Source organism: Pteronotus mesoamericanus, unplaced genomic scaffold (genome assembly GCF_021234165.1).
Source record: "Pteronotus mesoamericanus isolate MK-2021 breed Mesoamerican mustached bat unplaced genomic scaffold, CSHL_Meso_final contig_100, whole genome shotgun sequence".
Lineage (NCBI taxonomy): Eukaryota > Metazoa > Chordata > Mammalia > Chiroptera > Mormoopidae > Pteronotus > Pteronotus mesoamericanus.
In genome coordinates, this window is record NW_026554999.1 from 2937253 (window position 1) to 2956572 (window position 19320).

At 37.0% G+C, this 19320-nt stretch overlaps 1 protein-coding gene across 1 annotated transcript in view; it reads left to right on the forward strand.

Moving 5' to 3' along the window:
- Nucleotides 1-19320, forward strand: part of TTC6 (tetratricopeptide repeat domain 6) — a 184248-nt gene that overhangs the window by 59232 nt on the left and 105696 nt on the right. The window contains exons 2-4 of the mRNA XM_054575999.1: nt 1863-1955; nt 9489-9698; nt 15203-15330. Coding sequence (XP_054431974.1) covers nt 1863-1955; nt 9489-9698; nt 15203-15330 — 431 coding nt within the window. The remainder of the gene's footprint in view (nt 1-1862; nt 1956-9488; nt 9699-15202; nt 15331-19320) is intronic.

The following is a 19320-nucleotide window of genomic DNA, read 5'->3' on the forward strand; positions in this document are numbered from 1 at the left end:
TGCTTAACCTCCCCCTGTCTATTTTGTACCTGCTATTTATGCTTCTTAGTCCCTGTATCTTTTCCCTCATTCTCCCCTCCCCTCCCCTCTGATCTCCATTTCTGTGAATCTCTTCCTGTTCTAGTTGTTCATTTATTTTGTTTTTGTTTTTGTTTTTTTAGGTTCAGTCGTTGGTAGTTGTGATTTTGTTGTCATTTACTGTTCATTGTTTTTGATCTTCCTCTTTTTCTTAGATAAGTCCCTTTAACATTTCACATAATAACGGCTTGGTGATGATGAACTCCTTTAACTTGACCTTATCTGGGAAGCACTTTATCTGCCCTTCCATTCTAAATGATAGCTTTGCCAGACAGAGTAATCTTGGATGTAGGTCCTTGCCTTTCATGACTTTGAATACTTTATTCCAGCCCCTTAATGCCTGTAAGGTTTCTTTTGAGAAATCAGCTGATAGTCTTATGGGAACTCCTTTGTAGGTATCTCTCTCCTTTTCTCTTGCTGATTTTAAGATGCTCTCCTTATCTTTAATGATGTGTCTTGGTGTGTTTCTTCTTGGATCCAGTATCTTTGGGACTCTCTGAGCTTCCTGGATCTCCTGGAAGTCCATTTCCTTTACTAGAAGTCCATTTCCTTTGCTAGATTTCCTTTGCTCTTGGTTCCCTGTATATTTTTCTTTATTTCCCTTTGTATAGTTTTTGCTTTTTCCTCCATTTTGTGACCATACTCACCCAATTCAGTGAGCATCCAGATTACCAGTGTTTTGAACTGTGCATCTGATAGTTTGGCTATCTCTTCATCACTTAGTTTTATTTTTGGAGCTTTGATCTGTTCTTTCATTTGGGCCATATTTCTTTGTCTCAGCATACTTGTTATGTTGGAAGGGGTGAAGCCTTAGGTATTGGCCAGGGTGGGGCAACCCAGGTGGCTGAGTTGTGATGCTGTGTGTCAGGGAGGGGTCCAAAAGGGAACAATGCCACTTGCTCGGCTCTCTCCAGGCTTTCAGTCACTTCCCACCACCACCCCTTTCCCCCCCGCCCCTTTACCCCACAAGCAAATTGGGCCCTTCTGGTGCTGATTCCTGGGTGGGTGGGTTTGTGTACATTCTAGGACCCTTTGGGACTCTCCAATGAACTCTTCTGTGAGGCTGGGAGTTGCTCCTGCTGCTGCATTCCCCACATGTTTTTATAGCCAGAGGTTTTGAGGCTTTCTTCTCCCACACTGGAACCCTGGATTGTGTGGTCTGCCTTGCTCCCCAGCTGTTCCTTTAGTTTATCCGCACACAAATGTGGGACCAGCTGGACCACTAGCCGCTGCTTTGCCTGGTCCTCAGCTGCCACTTGGCTACATGTCCTCTCTGCCCCTGCTGCCCATTCTGCCCCTCCTACCAGTCTGGATTAATGTTTCTTCTTAACTCCTTGGTGGTTGGACTTCCATACAGTTCGATTTTCTGGCAGTTCTCATTATTTTTTGTTGTCCTTTTTTTTGGTTGTGTGAGGAGGCAAAGTGTATCTACCTATGCTTCAATATTGGCCAGAAGTCTGATTTTACCTTTCTTATGTAGCCATTTAATAGCTGTATTTTATAGTATCTAATTTAATATTACCTAATTGTCATATTCAGTCTGATGATATATCTATAGAGATCAATGATTTAGAAAGCTATAAAATTGGAATAATAGGTAACATTTTTATTGTATCTTTTCTTCTGCACTTGTCATTTTATGTATAATATTGACTCATATATATTTCTCTTTTATATAGTCCTCTTATACTGTCCTATATTGATTAGCATTTTGCTGCATTGAATAATATGCCTCAGTGACATTTAAAATTGACATTATTTTAATTGTTTTTTTTTCCTTCAAGGATATTTCTTTAATGGGAAAAATGTACTGGCACAAAACATCTCAAGTGCAAACAGAGCAAGGATTACAGGTAAGTATTGAGGAATCTCAAATGGTAAAGTAATAAAAATCCTCCTCGCCTATATTGAAGTAATAGTCTGTCTGCCTCCTGTTGCTTGAATGTTTATCTAGAGAGTTTTTTAAAAATTTCATTTGAGCCCTGACTGCTGTGGCTCAGTTGGTTGGACATTGTCCTGCAAAGTGAAAGGTCACTGGTTTGATTCTGGGTCAGGGCACATGCGTTGGCTGGGGGTTCAGTCCTGTCTGGGCTGGTGAGAGGCAACTGATCGATGTTTTTCTCTCACATCAATGTTTCTCTTCTCTTTCTCCCTTCCTCCCTTCCATTCTCTCTAAAAATAAATAAATAAAATCTTTAAAAAACTGTCCTTTGATTTATTTTAGAGGAGTTTAACTGTAAGTACATCTAATCCACTACAACATTGGGAGGCTTGCTATTCTGGTTCACTATTGCATTTGTGAGGCCTATCAGAGGCCTTCTGAGCTAAAGTCCCAAACTTTTTTCAAAAGGGAAAGATTTTTAACAATTCTTCTGGTCTAGAGACATTCAGATCTAGAAGGTAGTTGGAGAATTAATTAAAAGCATTAGCTTCTAAGAAAGCATCACATTATTTATTTAGCCAGAAGGATTGTGAAAAGCATTGACAAGGGGCAATTTTGTAGAAAAATATGGACAGTTGGTGACAGAAGTTTGTTTCAGGAATAAAGTTCCTTTTTGCCCATCATTGCCAAAATACTTACATGATTCAAAACAATCTGGAACATGTTCCCTATGAAAGGGAAGTGTCCCTCTGTATGTAGTAATCCACATTTATATAAAACAAATGGTAGCATGACAATCAATTCCTTTACAAAAATTATAAAATAATTAAATAGTAAGCTCCTTTAGTTCCTGAAAATATGATTCCATATACATAAAAATTCAGATCAAACTTCATTTTTAGGATAATAAATTATGTTAAAAAGTGTGTGGAATCTTTTCACAAAAGCCATGGATCTGGTAATTTTAGTTTTTATAAATGATTGAACTACTAGAGATCGAGATGCTTCTGGATCGAGACCGTGTCTTTTCTCCCTTTGTAGTCTCATTACCTGTCTCAGAACCCAGCATGTGTGGCACTAGTATGTGGATTCATTAATTTTGAAGCTTTACCACATAAGCTGTGGGCTTAAAACTGGCATCTAGTGTAGTTCCTCTGGGTAACACCGTTTATAGGTAGATATGAAAACCTCTGACCTCTAAGTTTCTAATAGGTATAGTAAACTGCAAATATAATATTAGGTTTAGAGAAACAGAAATCTTCACTAATAGAATAGATAAATTAATACTATTGCCTACATATTTATGTAAAGTATAAGAAGAAGTAGCAGTTTGAAAGAAACTATAAAAAAAGCCAATTATTAGGTACTTGGCTTAGACATCATCCTGATGATTTAAAATAAAGATTTGAACAAAAATATTGATTTATTTGTAATTCTCTGAGAACCATACCTTCAGCTTTGACATTTACAAGCAATCACTGGATCTCTTCTGGCCACTGGCTTTTTAAGATGAAGTTTACTACTTCTTTATAGGTAAAATACCTTTTCAGTAGATAACTGGCCATGATAAAAATTAGGCTCCTCTGTAGCCTAATTTTTCTTTCCAGACCTATTTTTGGGTGTATACTCTGCCAGAGAGTAGAAGCCTATCTGTCCATCCTACTTGTTCCTTAAATTTCTAGAAGCTTGGTGGTGAGATTAATCTCCACTGCAGTGGCCAACATGCTCCCACCCCCAGAGGGCCCGCTCTTTCTAAGGGCTGCCTGGCGCCTGCTCTCAGTGCATGGCGGCCTCAGTTGTGGACATTTCGGGTCCATAGGCTGGAGGTCTCTTAGTTCTTTAATGCAACTTGTTTTCTCTTTACAAATGAGCGTTCTTTTTTTCTTTTTCAAAATTATTTTTAGAGAGGGGGGAGTGAGGGAGAAAAAGAGGGAGCAAAAGAGCATGCTTACTGGAATATCATTTTTTAATTGCCCACCATTTTAAATATAATAGATTTTGGGCGATGATAGAGAATTATTTCCTGACATATACAAAAATCAAGGAATGTATTCATTCATTTTTTCACTATAATATGGCAGACTTTTTTTAGTCATAGTTGATACAACGATAGAAAAGACAGTTCTTGCCCTTGAGGAACTCACATATATAGTGACCATTATATAAGGAGACAAAATATTCCAAATAGAGATTATTCTAAATAATCTCCATGTATATTCTAAATAGAAACTAATTACATAGTAGAGAAAACACTGATATAGTTTCATTTCACTTATTCATTCACTCATTCACAAATAATAGCAGATCTTTAGTGCTCTAAGTGTTTGAGATATAAAACATAGGTGTTACACAATTTTTAAGAAAGAATTTATAATCTTTAAAGTTTTTAAGTACTCAAACATTTTGGTCTCAGGCTACCTGTAAGCTCTCAAAAATATTTTAACTAAAAGAAGTTGAGTCTATGTGGATTATATCAACAGATCTTTACCATGGTAAAAATTAAAACAGAATAGTATAAAATATTTAATCATTTATTTAAAATAATAAGCCAATTACATATTAATATAAAACATTTTTAGGACATAATATTAGCCAAAACAAAACAATTAGGGAGAAGGGTAGGATTGTTTTATATTTTTTGCAAAGCTCTTTGATATCTGGTTTAATAAAGAGCTAGATTATCGTATCTGCTTTTTGGATTCAATCTGTTGTATATGATCTTTTGGTTAAAGTATATTAAGTAAGTCTGGTCTCAAATTAAAAAGGAAGTCATATTTCAATAGCCTTTTTACATAGTTATAGATACTATTCTTTGTTAGTACACTAAAACTCCACAAGTGGTAGTTTCTTAAAGATCAGTTGCAGTGGGAAATCTGAAACCAGATAAAGGAACTTATTGTATATCATTACGTTAAGATCCGTTGATCTACCTTGTTGTTTGAATGGACCTTTAACCCCTGCATGATTTTGTAACCTCGTGTGTTAATCATTTGAGAAGTATTGGTTCATTGTTTTACTTGCCATTGCTTTCCATCATCAGTGCAAATGTCAACACAGTCAAGAAGGCAAAAAAGCCTTAGTATTATTACAAAGATAGTTTTGACATTGCAGATCTCCTAAAAGGCTCTCAAAGACTGTCAGGAGGAGTCTGTGGACCACACTTTGAGGAGGAGAAAGAGGGTAACAGTACAATTTGGAATCAAGCTGTCTAGGTTCAATTACAGCTCTGCTACTTACTCTCAGTGTGACCTTGAGCAGGTTATTTATCTTCTCTAACCCTCAGTTTCTATACCCATAAAATGGGCTTACAGCCTTGGCTGGTGTGGCTTGGTAGATTGAATGCTCTTCTGCAAACCAAAAGGTCGCTGGTTCAATTCCCAGTCAGGGCACATGCCTGGGTTGCAGGCCAGGTCCCCATTTGGGGGCATGTGAGAGGCAACTGATCAATGTTTCTCTTCCTCTATTTCTCTTCCCTTCCCCTCTCTCTAAAAACAAATAAATAAAGTCTTTTTAAAAAATGGGGCTACAAACAGGTCCTACTTCATGGAGTTGTGATGATTAAAATTTAATGAGATAATGCTCATATATATTGACAATTATGCTTATGATTATGAATATTTAGACAATTGTAATATAGTGTGATACATGCTACAATAGAGGAAGGGCACAGAGTAGTTATAAGATGAGGAGAAACTTTGTGGAGGAAGAGAACCTGGGTAAAGTCCAGAAGAAGCTCATTTACAACTGGAAGACTACCATTGTCTTCTCCCCAAGCTTTTCTTCTTCCATTTTCTATTGTAGAGGGTTGTACCTTCACCTATTCAGTCTCCCAAACCAGAACCCTGAGAGAGTTCGTTGTGGAAATCAGGAGCAGAGAAATTCAAAAGGAAGGGAGTGATTAACAGTGCTAAAAGCTATGGTACATAAATGAATGAATTTGTCATATTTAGACAGTGTAGGCCCCATAACACATCCCAGTATATCCGTTCTGCCATTTTTAAGTTTTTAAATTGATTTTTATTTAAAAAAAATTTTTTTAAGGAAGACATGATTTTTTAAAATTGTATTTATTTATTTTTAGAGAGAGGGGATGGGAGGTGGAAAGAGAGGGAGAGAAACATCTGTTGGTTGCCTTCCAAACACACCTAACCAGGGACCTGGCCCAAACCCAGGCATGTGCCTTGACCAGGAATTGAACCAGCAGCCTCTCTGTTTGCAGGGGAGAGCTCAATCCACTGAACCACACCAGCCAGGGCTATTCTTCCATTTAACAACAACAACAAAAAATCTTTACTAGAGAACATGTTTCCATTGATTTTTAGAGAGAGAGGAAGGGGTTGGGGGGGGGGAGAGAGAGATTGATATATGAGAGAAACATCAATTGGTTGCCTCCCATATATACCCCAGCCAGGGATAGAATCTACAACCTGGGTATGTGTCCTAACCAGGAATTAAACTGTCAACCTTTCAGTGCATAGGGTGAGTCTCCAACCAACCAAGTCATGCAACCAGGGTCCATGTTTAAAAAAATTCTTCACCTGATGATATGCTTATAGATTTGAGAGAGGAAGGGGGAGAGAGAGAGAGAGAGAGAGAGAGAGAGAGAGAGAGAGAGAGAGAGAGAAAGAGAGAAAGAGAAAGAGGGAGGGAGGAAGGAATCAACAAGTATGAACCAAGATCACCCATCTGTTAATTGACAGATCCAGGATTTGAATTAATTCCTGCCTGGTTACAAAGCACTTACTCTTTCCACAACACCATCTAGTAGCTTTGTGAAAGCATGAGCTCCAGACTCAAATTGTATTTTACAAACAAATTTCTTGACTCAGACATCTCTTGCTTATAAATAAACTTTTACAGCATTTGATACTGTAGGGCATCTTTACCATTTATTTTACTTATTAACAATTGAATAACAGAATAAAGGTTCAATTGCAGTTTCAAGTCATTCTATAGAATTCAGATTTTTATGTAAGTTAGATTTGTTGTATCATTTGCTAACCTGAGGCAATGAAATTGCTAGTGCCCCATAATCCCAAATAATGTTGGTTTAAAATTGGGTAGTAACCAAATAAGACTGTAAAGATGCTCTCCTTAAGACTTGGTGAGATATACAGATGAAGTCAGTGAGACATTTTTTTTTGTGGCTGTGTCAATCTTGTTAAATTTATTGAGTGGACTTTGGTTAATATGATGATATAGGTTTCAAGCGTACATTTCTATGACACTAGATTTGTATATTGCATTGTGTGACCACCACCCAAAGTCAGATCATCCTCGTCACCCTGCATTTGGCTCCCTTTGCCCTCTATTACCTCCCTACTCCCTTCCCTCTGGTAACCACCATGCTGCTGTCTGTGTCTATGAATTTCAGTTTTATATCCCACATATGAGTAAAATCATATGGTTCTTAGCTTTTTTTGATTGCTTTATTTTGCTTAGCATAATATACTCGAGCTCCACCCATGTATCTGCAAATGGTAGTTTTTCATTTTTTCTTATGGCTGAGTAATATTCCTTATAGTATATATGTACAATATCATCTTTATCCAATTATCTATTGAAGGTCCTTGTCTTGTTGAGAATAGCCATTCTAACAGGCGTGTGTGGGGGGGTATCTCATTGTAATTTTGATTTGCATTTTCATGATAACTTGCTACGAAGTTGAGCACCTGTTATTATATCTATTGGCCATTTGTATCTATTCTTGGGAGAGGTGTCTGTTCAGGTCTTCTGACTTTTTTAAATTGGGTTGTTTGTTTGGTGTTTCATTGTATGTGTTCTTAATATATTTTGGAAATTAACCCCCTTGTCAGAGCTGTTGTTTGCAAATATCATCTCTTATTAGGTTGGTTGTTTTTATGTTTTGTTTTTGGGTTATTTTACTGTGCAAAAGTTTTTTAGTTTGATACAGTGACATTCATTTATTTTTGCCTTTACTTCCCTTGCCTTTAAGAGGTCAAATTCATAAAATCTTCTCTAAGACCAAGATCTGTAAGTTTTGTTTTGTTCTATGTGATTTATTGTTTCAGATCTTAGAATTAGGTTTTTGATACATTTTGAATTAATTTTTGTACATGGAGACAAACTGTAATCTAGTTTCATTCTTTTGCATGTGGCTTTTCAATTTTCCCAGCACCATTTATAGAAGAAGCTTTCTTTTCTCCACTGTGTGTTTTTGGCTTCTTTGTCAAAAATTATTTGCCCATATACATGTGGCTTTATTTCTGGGCTCTTAATTGTTCTTTTGGTCTGTGCGTTTGTTTTTCTGCCAACACCATGTTGTTTTGATTATTGTAACTCTGTAGTGTAATTTGAAGTCAGGTAGTTTGATATCTTTGGCTTCATTCTTTTTTCTCAGGATTGCTTTGGCTATTTGAAGACTTTTGTGGTTACATACAAATATTATGATTTTTTTGTTCTATTTCTTTAAAAAATGACATTGGGATTTTGATGGGGATTGCATTAAATCTGTATATTGCTTTGGGGAATATGGCCATTTTAACTATGTTGATTCTTCCAATCCATGAACACAAAAGGTCTTTCCATTGATTGTGTCTTTTTTCAATCTCTTTGAATAATGCTTTGTAGTTTTCAGTATACAGGTCCTTCACAATCTTTGTCAATCAAGTTTATTCCTAGGTATTTTAATTTAATTTAATTTAATTTAATTTAATTTAATTTAATTTTAGTTGCAATGGCGAAAGGAATTATTTTTTCCTGAAATTTCATTGTTAGCATATAGAAATGCAATAGATTTTTATACATTGATTTTGTATCCTGAAACTTTACTGTATTTGTTTATTGTTTCTGACAGTATTTTTTAAAAGAGTCTTTAGGTTTTCTATGTACAGAATCATGTCATCTGCAAAAAGTGACACTTTCAATTTTTCATTCCCAATTTGGATGCTTTACTTCTTTCTCTTGCCTGATTGCTCTGGCTAGGACTTCTAGAACTATGTTGAATAAGACTGGTGAGAGTGAGACATTTTTAAGGAACTCAAAACAGGTTTAGAATGGATATTTTGTGAGAAATTTTCATTTGGGCTTGGGATGGAGCTGGGGTGTCCAGGTGGTCTTCTTGAAGTTTTGGGGTTCACTTTGCTCTGAGTACCTGAAGTCAGGGTCCTGGAAGAGCATCAAGCTAGCAGGAACCCCATTTTTCAGGACCGAAGAATCTGAGGTTGGGCAGAGGTTAGATGTTTCAGTGGGCCTTGGTTCTATGTGATTGTGGGGTATAGTTAGGGTCAGATTGGAGTTGTATTTCCTGAGAGCTGGTGCATAATAACTGTGGGGTAGCTCTAGTTTTTGAAACAAGGGCTGAGGAAAATGATTTGCCAGACTTCATATTTTTCTTAAGTCAATTTGCGTTTCTCTTTGTAAATTTTCAAAGGAAACTTACTACCTCTTTTTAATTTCATTCATGCCTTTTGTAATTATTTTGTGAGAGAAAAGACATTATATGACAAAACTTTGGAAGGACCAATTAAAAAAAAAAGCATTCTTATATATTTATGTTTTCTAACAGAATGAGTTGGAGGAATTTTCTGAAGCTGTACCAAGTGCTTTCCAGATTGAACAAGAGGATATGTCAGAATGGGGAGCCTCAGAAACAGAAAGCATGGTATTTAAACCTCAGGAAACTTTGGAAATTCAGCCAGCAGATGAATCAAGTAAACTTTTGGAAGAGGAACAGTCCACAGGTGATTCAAAAGCAGCCAAATGGATGTCTTTAAAGGTAAAACACTATTTATGTTGAAAACAGAATTATGAGAGTTGAAGATGTGCTGGTGTGAAGAAATGGCCCAGGCAAGGGCTAAAGAAGGTGGGGCAGTTCACCTTGAAAAAAGGCATCGGATGTGCAAATTGTCCACTTGGGAGAATGGAATATCTGTTACTGAAGGCTTTCAGTCTCAAACCTAATGACAACTCTGGCGAGGAAAGACAGTTAAGATGGGAGGGAACCTCGAGGCTTTCAGAAATTGACCACGTCTTCCCCTTACCATCTTGAGGGAATGGGGAACCAGGGACCAGGACCGGTGTACTTTGTAGCATTTATAACTTTGCCCCTTTTGGGTTTATCCTAACGCCTAAGTATTTTCCTATTATGGGAATGTTTCCCAGATTCATTTTATTTAGGTATAATTTATGTAATTATCACCTTATATGCATATGACCTTACTACTATTTACTTAGTACTGTTCTTTAATTTGAGTCCCTTTTTGACTTAAATAAATGTTTATTTAAAGATAGATACGTTATTACTAGGATTTATAAAAAAGCCACTTTTCCCTGAAACAATATATTATCTTGATTATCACCAGCATCCTCTCTCTGACTAATTCACATGAATACCATTTCTTGCATAAACAACATTCCTGGTCAGTCCCTCTTTTTTTTGGATCCTCCTTTCCCCACCAAAGACCATGTTTCTAATTATGCTTCATCTAAGTCCATGAGCCATTACCAGTTCTGCAACTTTTGTCCAAAACTCTCAACTCTGAAACCTTGAATTTATCTGTGACTTTTTGCCTTTCACATATGATCAGTGTCCAAGGCTTAGACTCCTTCTCAACATTATTGCTTACAACTGTTTTCTTCTCTTTGGCAGTTGCTCCCATCCTAGTCTGGGTCCTGGTGACCTTATGTCTGGATTAGTGCACTTGCCTCCTGGTTTTCCTTTATTTCTCAAGCCCTACTTTCTTAGTCTCATCCTTTATGGCACTAGCATATTGATCTTCTGGTAATAATAAATAACAAGGAAGATCCACAAGTAATGATTGGCCAGGGGAAGTCTGCCACTGCTGTCAGGGAGAAGGGACTCACCCTGTGATTGGTGACCGACTCCATCAGCGGTCCTGCTGTCTTCCCACAGCGTGTGCTTGGGGTATGAAGTGAAGCCTGACAAAGCTAAGCAAATACGCTCATTGCTAACTCCTCCAGGTGAAACTGTGTGTTAGGTGGACACCTTCCAGGTGTGGAGACCTCAGAGAGCATCTTTGAAGACTATGATATCTTGAGAGAGTGTTAGACTGGTGGGCGCAGGTAGTGTTATCTATTCTTCTGCCTGAACATTGGGACTTTGGAAATAACATGTGGGCATGAGAGGCAAATAGTTAGCTACTAAATGTGTCAAAGGATGCAATGGATTTTCTGGACAGTGGTTTAACTACCATAACCTGTCAGGAATTTAAATTCCTCATTAGAAAAGCCCCCAAATGTTAATTCATTTGTTTTGTTGTGGCTGCTATTAAATACAGGGTCTGGCACAAGTAATGCCCCTTTTTTATTACAAAATCTTTTATTACAAAATCATAAGCATGTAATTCTGTAACATAAAAATATTACACTCAAGCACACTATATGACATTTTAGGTGACATGTTCCAGTTGCTGTCCATCTTGTGTGAGACATTCACATACCCTAGCAGCCACACGCAAGCAGGAGTTACTTCTGCCTTACCCTGTATTATTAAGAAGTTATGCAAAATATTTATTTTTTAAAAAAGAAGCAGTTCCTTCCTAAGGTAACTAGACTTTATTGCGTATTTACTATGTGTGAACCATTTTGCTAAGTGATTTACACATATTATCTTATTTTTTCTAATAACATTATTAGTCTCATTTTAAAGTTGAAAAAAACTGAGTCATAAGGAACATAAATAACTTGTTCAAGTACAAACCAAGTTAAGGTGTAGAGGCAGGACTTGAACTAAGGTGGTCTAATTCTGGAACTTACACTCTTTACTACTTGTCAGCGCTGCCCTTTCATAACAATTAGCAGGTGTCTGGTTAAGTACAAAAACAGACTCTCAGCAGCAAAAATGAGTAGAAGTGTAGTGTCCCTCATGAAACTAGGAGGGATGGTTTGATGAGAGAGACTTGGAGAATGAATTTAAAAGAGCTCTAAACTGAAAACAGAAGTGTTTCAGGGGGAGGAGAAGAGAATATCTGATAAGACTTCATGGTTTATTGTTGTGGGATATTGTGGGGCACAGCAGAAATGCCACAGAAAATAGCTTTGAAAGTGTTCCTGTGACTCATCCCACCAAGTCTTCACCAGGTATCTTGCATGTATTTATGTTAACAGCTCAAGAGCAGTTATTATTCATGAACTTTACCCTGTTTGGACATTTGAGGCCATAAAGTTAATCTCTAGCATCTCTGTCACAGGAATGAGAAACAATATACTCCAGCGTGCCCAGCCAGATTAGCAAACTGGGACAAGAAGACCACTTTTTTTTTTAAAGGATCTTTTTTGACATAGCTCGTAGCTAATAAAACTAGCACAGAGGTGAGATAAATGGGCAATGCAGGACTTTATCAATCTATACTTTAGTGACCGTTTCTACTCTTACACGCTCATCATTATAATAGAGGTTATTAAGACTCTAGTCTAAGTCATCACGAGCAAAAAGAGAAATTAGATAACAGAGACTCTGAAATGACTGACACAAGAGCCCATGAGAGGATTGTTGAGCATTTTAGGAGGAAAAAAAGTAAAACAATCTGTAAAAAAGATTTGGATATATATCTTGAGATTCTAAATGGAAGGAAGTTTAAGAGATGTGGGATGGCCTAAGGCCTCTCGGATTCTCACAAAACAATTAGGAGCGCTCTGTTGAATTCAGTGGTAAGAATATATAAAAGATGAAAGAAGAAATACATATCCATAGGTAAACATAAAAGTGGCATGTGGCTATAACAATTATATCAAGGAGGCTAAGCTTCAGAATGGGTTGAGGCCTGTGAATGATGCTAAAAATTAAAAAAAAAAAAGTTAGTTTTGGTGCAAAGAGAGAAAAAAGGAAGGATAACCCTGTCATTCTGGATAAATAATGTGATGACAACATATGACAGAGCTGCCTTAATTTATTCTTGGAAAAAGGATGAGGTTTTAAATAAACAGAAATATGACAAAGTGAAAAGGAAGCTGATAAACTTGTACTTTGTTTTTCTTAAATTTGACAAGGAGAATGATCTTTAGTTTAGAAAGCAGAAAAAAAGGAATTGATAAAAGAAACTTGAGGCCCAAGATTGGTAAAGATTTTAAAAGTTAACTTAGCTCTCTGAGCCTGGTGGCTTAGATAGATAGGTTTAAACCTGTTGAGCCCCTGTCAGCAGGGGTTTTGAGGAGCTGCTGCAATGGGAGAGGTAGGTGCTAGAAACCTGGATACTGACAATGGCAAATCTGAGTTTTATCTTTTAAGGGTCAGAGTTTTGGTTTCTGTAATGAAAGATTTATCTTAGACAAAATTCTGGAATGGTTACATGCATCATTTAAATAATTGTGTTTCAACCTTTATAAGCAGACACAGTAATCACTTGGAACCAGCGTGGCTTCCCTAAGGGACAAACCTTTGAAGACCAACCTTATTTCTATTCCTAGAATTACTAGACCGAGCATCAGAAAAGTGTTAGACTTCAAGTTCAAGACAATAGTATCATGATGGAGAGCCTGGTACACAAGAAAACTCAGTACACATTAGTTGTTATTATCCTTTGGATTTTAGCCATCAATTTATGAAAGCTCCTCAATGGCAGTTCTGTAGACAAGACTGCAGTCAGGTAAACTGCTTGAGGGACTTGTATTTAGTTGTGCAAAGGATGCACACTTCCCCATGGAAGTCCCTGAGGACTGCTGTATGGCTGTGTCCAATTCATCATATTTCCTAATAATTTGGAGGAGAATACGGAAAATTTACCAATTGGATTTGCAGGTGACATTCAAAATGACTGGTTAAATTTGGTTAGTCAGATCTCAGGTGAAATTTAATTGGGAAAAATGTATATATGGTTTTGCCTTTGGGTCCACAAACTAAATGATAGATATGGGATGATATGACTTAAGGCAAATGTGAAAAAGACTTAAGGATTGTAGGCTATAATTTAGTAATAGGAAAACAAATGCAGTCATGGTTTGCATTGATTGACAAATACCATAAAAAAGGATCATTTTTTTGTTGTTGTTTTCTGATCACATCACACCTTAAATACTGTGTTCAGATATGGGTATCCCGTCCTAGGAGAAACACTGACAAATTGGAGACTGTGAGAGAACATTCAAGATGACAAAGCACAGTTTTTCCAAACTATGCCACATAAGGTAGAGTTGAAGGCACTGGGGATGTTTGGCTGGGGGGCGGGAGTGAGGGATGCAGGTCCAGGGGAGTCAAGTATATTAGAATATTTGACTGTCTGTCTAAAGGAAGGGAGTTCGATTGTGAGGTTTGAATTGGAACTAGTGGATAAAAGTTGTTGGGTTTTATAATAAATAAACAAAAATTCTAACAGTTGGAAGAGTTTCAAAGAGTTCCCAATGTATTGTTCCTGATCATGTTCAAGCCAGAATGAATAACCATTTGGTAGAGTAACTGTAGAGGAAATTTAAACATTAACTGGATGGTGAGATGGAATGACCTGTGTTCTGAGCTTTCCTTATTTGTCATCACTTTCTTAACTCAAGAAATTATAACAGATCTCTCCTTACTACTGCACTGAGCCCAAACGGGCTATCTCTTTTAAGAAAACCTCCCTTTTTCTGGTCGTCTTCCAATTATGCAGCCATATCTCTTTGATTTCCCTAAGATCAGCCACCTTGCTTGCTTTCTTAAATCTAATCTCAAAAAAAAGTACAGAGTAACCCATGAAGAAAAATATTTTAGATGAACTATTACCACGAGTTCTGCAAATTTTCTAGGAAATCTAGGAAAACAATACTCCTAATACCTATAATGATTAAAAGGCAATTATTTAAGGGATAGACATGCATTTGTTTTTTTTCAAGCAGTGGAAGTAGAAAACAGTACCATTGTAAGGAAGTACAAATTGATAAACATTGCTCAAAATAAGTATATACAGCATTAAAGTTCTTTTTGGCTTGTGCTTGCAACCACAAGTCATGCCAATCTTTAAGAGACTAAGCGTGAGTCCTATTGAAAATACCAATTGCGAAGAGTAGGTGTATGGAGGGAAAAATCATATATTTCTTCTTTAAGAGTTTTAAGGCAATAAACATATTATAAATAAATATGGTACTAATATTTTAATTGCTGTGAAGGTATATATATACAAATTTGGGAAGGGAGCTAGAGCAATGTATCCACTCAGCTTTAGGATTTATATATTGTTATAAAATATACATAGAAATTAGGAGTTTAAATATGAGATGGGTCATTAAATATGAAAGATCTAATTCTCATTTATAACTTTTCTTAACAGCATACTTTTATATTTTTTAAAGGTGAAATCATCAGAATTGTTGCAAATCAGAGGAAAAGAAGTTAAGCGAACACGAAAAAATAAATTAGGAATTCCACAGCAAAGAAAGTCTACAAAACCCCGGCAGGATCAAAAACTATTAAAACAAAAGTAATAAGTTTATAAATTTTACTGTCTGAGAGAAGTTATTTAGTAGCATTGATAGCTGAGAATGCATTTTTAAGTGGAATGTTTTTGAAATGTATATATGAGATTTAAATTAAACCTTCTCACAGAAGTGTTGGTGGCAGATGGCATATTTAAGACATATATGCTATACTACATACTTTCATTTCTATTTTTGATCAAAGTACTTGGTTTAATGACATAACAATAGCTAGAATAAAAATAGCTCTTTGTGAGACTAAAGAAAATAAATGTTAACAGGTTAGATTTGATTTCTTTTAATCTATGTAATGCCTAATTTATATTAACTGCTTATTATATTGGTTAACTTTGTTTTTATAAAATAAGATGAAAGACAACCGAATGCAGAATTTCCATAGGCCAATAGAATTGGTTATTTAGATAGCTTTTTTATTCTCTACTATTATTTCTTGCTTTATTCTCCCCACCACATTTGTAATGGACTTTCTTATTATACCAAGAGGTAACCACAGTTTTGAATAAGAGTGTGCAAATGCAATTTAGATTTATGGGTTTATCTTTTGCTGTTCACCTTGTTGGAACAGATTTTCTCCTTATTTCACCACTGGATTTTTATGGGTTGGTTTATTCTAGATTCTTCTTCATTTAACTGTTTATGGGGGCTTAAAGAAGCTTTAATTAGTAGCTTTTGTTGTGGCTTCAGGCACTGAAAGGTGTGCTGGACGTGGAAGACAACCTTTTTATGGCCAGCCTAAACTTTGTAAATGGATATTACTCACAATTTAGTAGCTGAAATGGACTCACGGGAAAAGAATTCCAAAGTTTATGAAAGAGTCAAATTGGCATTTAAGTGACCCTGTACATGCCATTGCTTATCTGCATTGCTTTAAGCTCATTTAGTTAGCAAGATTATGTATTAAAACAAATAGTGACAGCAGACAACAAGTATTTTACCTTCAATAAATAGTTACTGTCAGATTATCAATGAAGCAGAAACTTCTTGATTTTTCCCCCTAAAAAACCTTGCATTTAGTGCATTAAGCAAAGTAGCATGGCCACACACAGAGTCAGAGCCTTTTCTTTTTTATGTCTCAGTGTTTCAAAGAATGACAAATAGTCCTGTTTAAGGAGAGCATGCTATAAAAACACACAGTCTTTCTTGAGCATGCCAAAAATATTTGTAGATCTTTTTGATATATTCATTAATTCATTAAAATTGAAATCAGAAATTTCTCTTAGAAATAAGAATGAGATCCAGAGGAATAAAAATCTGGTATTAAAAAATTATGTAATAAAAGAGAATTTTGGGAAAATGGTTCTGAATATCTTTTATTCCTTGCTTCTTTTTTCTTAATTTTTTTTTTTTTTTTACTTAACTTTTCTCACCTGTGAGTAGCCCTTAAGTTAAAATGTTTTCTTAGGAATTCAGCCCTTTTTTGAAAATACAGTGTTGTTTAGCTCCATACCCAAGGGATATTCATTTACAAATCTATGCTATTAGAGTATAATGGGAATGTAGGAATTCAGATTGATTGCGTTGCTTTGTTAAGGAAAAAAAAATGCAATGTAATCTCAAGTACATTTCACTTGCTGGAACTTGTCCCAGACAGAATGATGATGTAGATGAGCTTGACATCAGAGCTCACCTTTTCTCCCCTCTTTTTTTCCAGTTCTTTCTTAGGACCCTTACTTCCTGGACACCCATTTTCATTCCTCCAGTTAGGCCTCTTTGTCCCAGGCATTTAGATTTTCCTCTCTTTACCCCTTCCACTCGAACATGTACATGCTTCATGCTCTGTTCTTCTTGGGCTCTGTGCTGTTTTAGAAATAACACAAACCACTCTTAGTGACTCAGTAATGCCTAGCAACAGGTTAGGTGCTGTGCAGGGAAAGTTAATAAATAGCAACATAAATAAAGCAAGCACTGTCATTGGTTCTTATAAAGGCAAAAGTTAGGGATTTTTATTTTCATTTTTACAGAGGATCTTCAGAGAAGTTAGTGATGCAGTTAGCAAGTGTTAGAGCTGAGATTCTGACCCAGGCCCTGGCAACTCTGAAGATTATATTCTTTATATTATCCAGACATGTAGAGCAATTGGTGGCCAGACCTGCATTAACCTCTTAGATAAATGGTCAGAGTGGTGGCACAGGAATCAGGCAGTGTATGGAAAGATGCATTTGTAAAAAGAAAAATAATTAAATTTTACAGAAAAGTTTGTCTTGGGGATATTGTTGAAGGATGTTTAGAAATGGACAAAAGCGGAGGCAGCATTCTATTCATCACTGAAGGGACTGGCAAGTCTTGCTGATCCTGGGAATTGTCCTGGAGACTGATAATAGCAAACATCTGCCACGTGAGAGACGCTGGTTTGAATGCATTCACTCCTTTCTTCCTTAAAGTAATTTTATCCAGCATGTGCTAATGTTGTTATTCCAAAATTACTGAGATGTAAAGAAATTGATTTGCTTATGACCATGGGGTAATGTTAAACAGGATTTGAGCAAAGGCAGTCTGGCTTCACCACAATCTATACTCTTAACCACTAGGTTAGAAGTGGGGCCAGATGTCAGGAGCCTTGAAACTTAGATAGAGGAAGTTAGATGAATGCAGCAAGTGACAAAGAACCATCATGCTGGGTAAAGGAGTATTTAAAGCTCAATGAGATAGAATTTTGCAGGAGACATTGGAAAGGGGAAGAGACACGTGGTGCATTGTTCAGTCTGACTGGCGTAGACTGTTGCTAATGCCGGGTGAGGTGCCCAGGACCTTGACTGTGGAGGGGTGTGGAGGGAAGAGGAGCACACCGAGCAGTGCTGTGCAGGGGGGAAGCTCAGGTTTTCATTGGATATGCAGGTGAAGGAAAGAGGAGTCGAAGGTAGCTCCAATGTTTTGTATCTTGAAGCTGAGGAATCTGGGTGAGACAGTGATACTGGAGACAGGATTTGGGAGCTCTCGGCACGGAGGAAGTAGCTGAGGCACTGATACTGATTTTTCCAATGCAGAAAGAAAAGTCCAACCTTGGAAGCCATACCCAGTTTAGGAGATGGAAAAGAAAAGCCAGTGACTAAGTCAAATGATGATTAATTTGAGAGGCAGATGTAGAGCTGAGGTAGTGCAGGCTTAAAAAAGGAGGGAGGAGGAGCAATTTCAAGAGAGATCATTAATATTATCAGCTGCAGCTTCATAGAGAACTCAATCTAGATAGCTGAAGTTTATTTGATTTGAAGACAAGGTCGTCGTTTGGTTAATGTAAGCATATAACTTAAGCCAGGAGGTAGGGATACAGTAGTACTGGACAAGGGCTCTTTCCACCCCAGGGGCCCTTAACAGGCAATATTAAGAAAAAAATTGGCTTACGGTCAGCAGCATTGTGTTTAGATCCTAGTAGCCCTTCAATAATTTTGTGACTTATCCAAAATAAGCCCGCTCTAACGTAAGGATAATAATACCTCCCATATAGGCTCCTTATAGATAGAATGTGTGTAAATCATGTAGCAGGGAGTCTGGCACATAGTAGGTGCTCAAAAAGTATTTGTTCATCTCACCTATAAGTGGAACCTAGCCAGCAAAGCAAGCAGGCAAGGCAACTATGACCAGCAACATTGAAAGAAAGAAGAAACCGACAGGGACAGGAGGGAGGGAGGGAGCGGGGTAGCAGGGAGGGGAAGGGGAAGGGTCAGATCAAGGGGAAGGTGTTAAGGACACATGGACAAAGCCAAGGCGGGGAAGGGTTGATGGGGGGGAGGTGGGGTGAGTGGAGCAGGGGAGAATAGTGGCGGGTAAATGGAGACAAATGTATTGGAACAATAAAGAAATTTTTTAAAAAAGTATTTGTTCAGTAAATGGCAAGTGACACTAGGGATTATGAAATAATTCTTCATGCCCTTTTCTCTACTTTGCAAAGGCAGGAGAGGCAAGTTTTTGCATTGTGGGAAGGAGGTACCGTGTGAACTTAGACCCAGGATTCTGCTGATGCTAGTTAATGGATAATA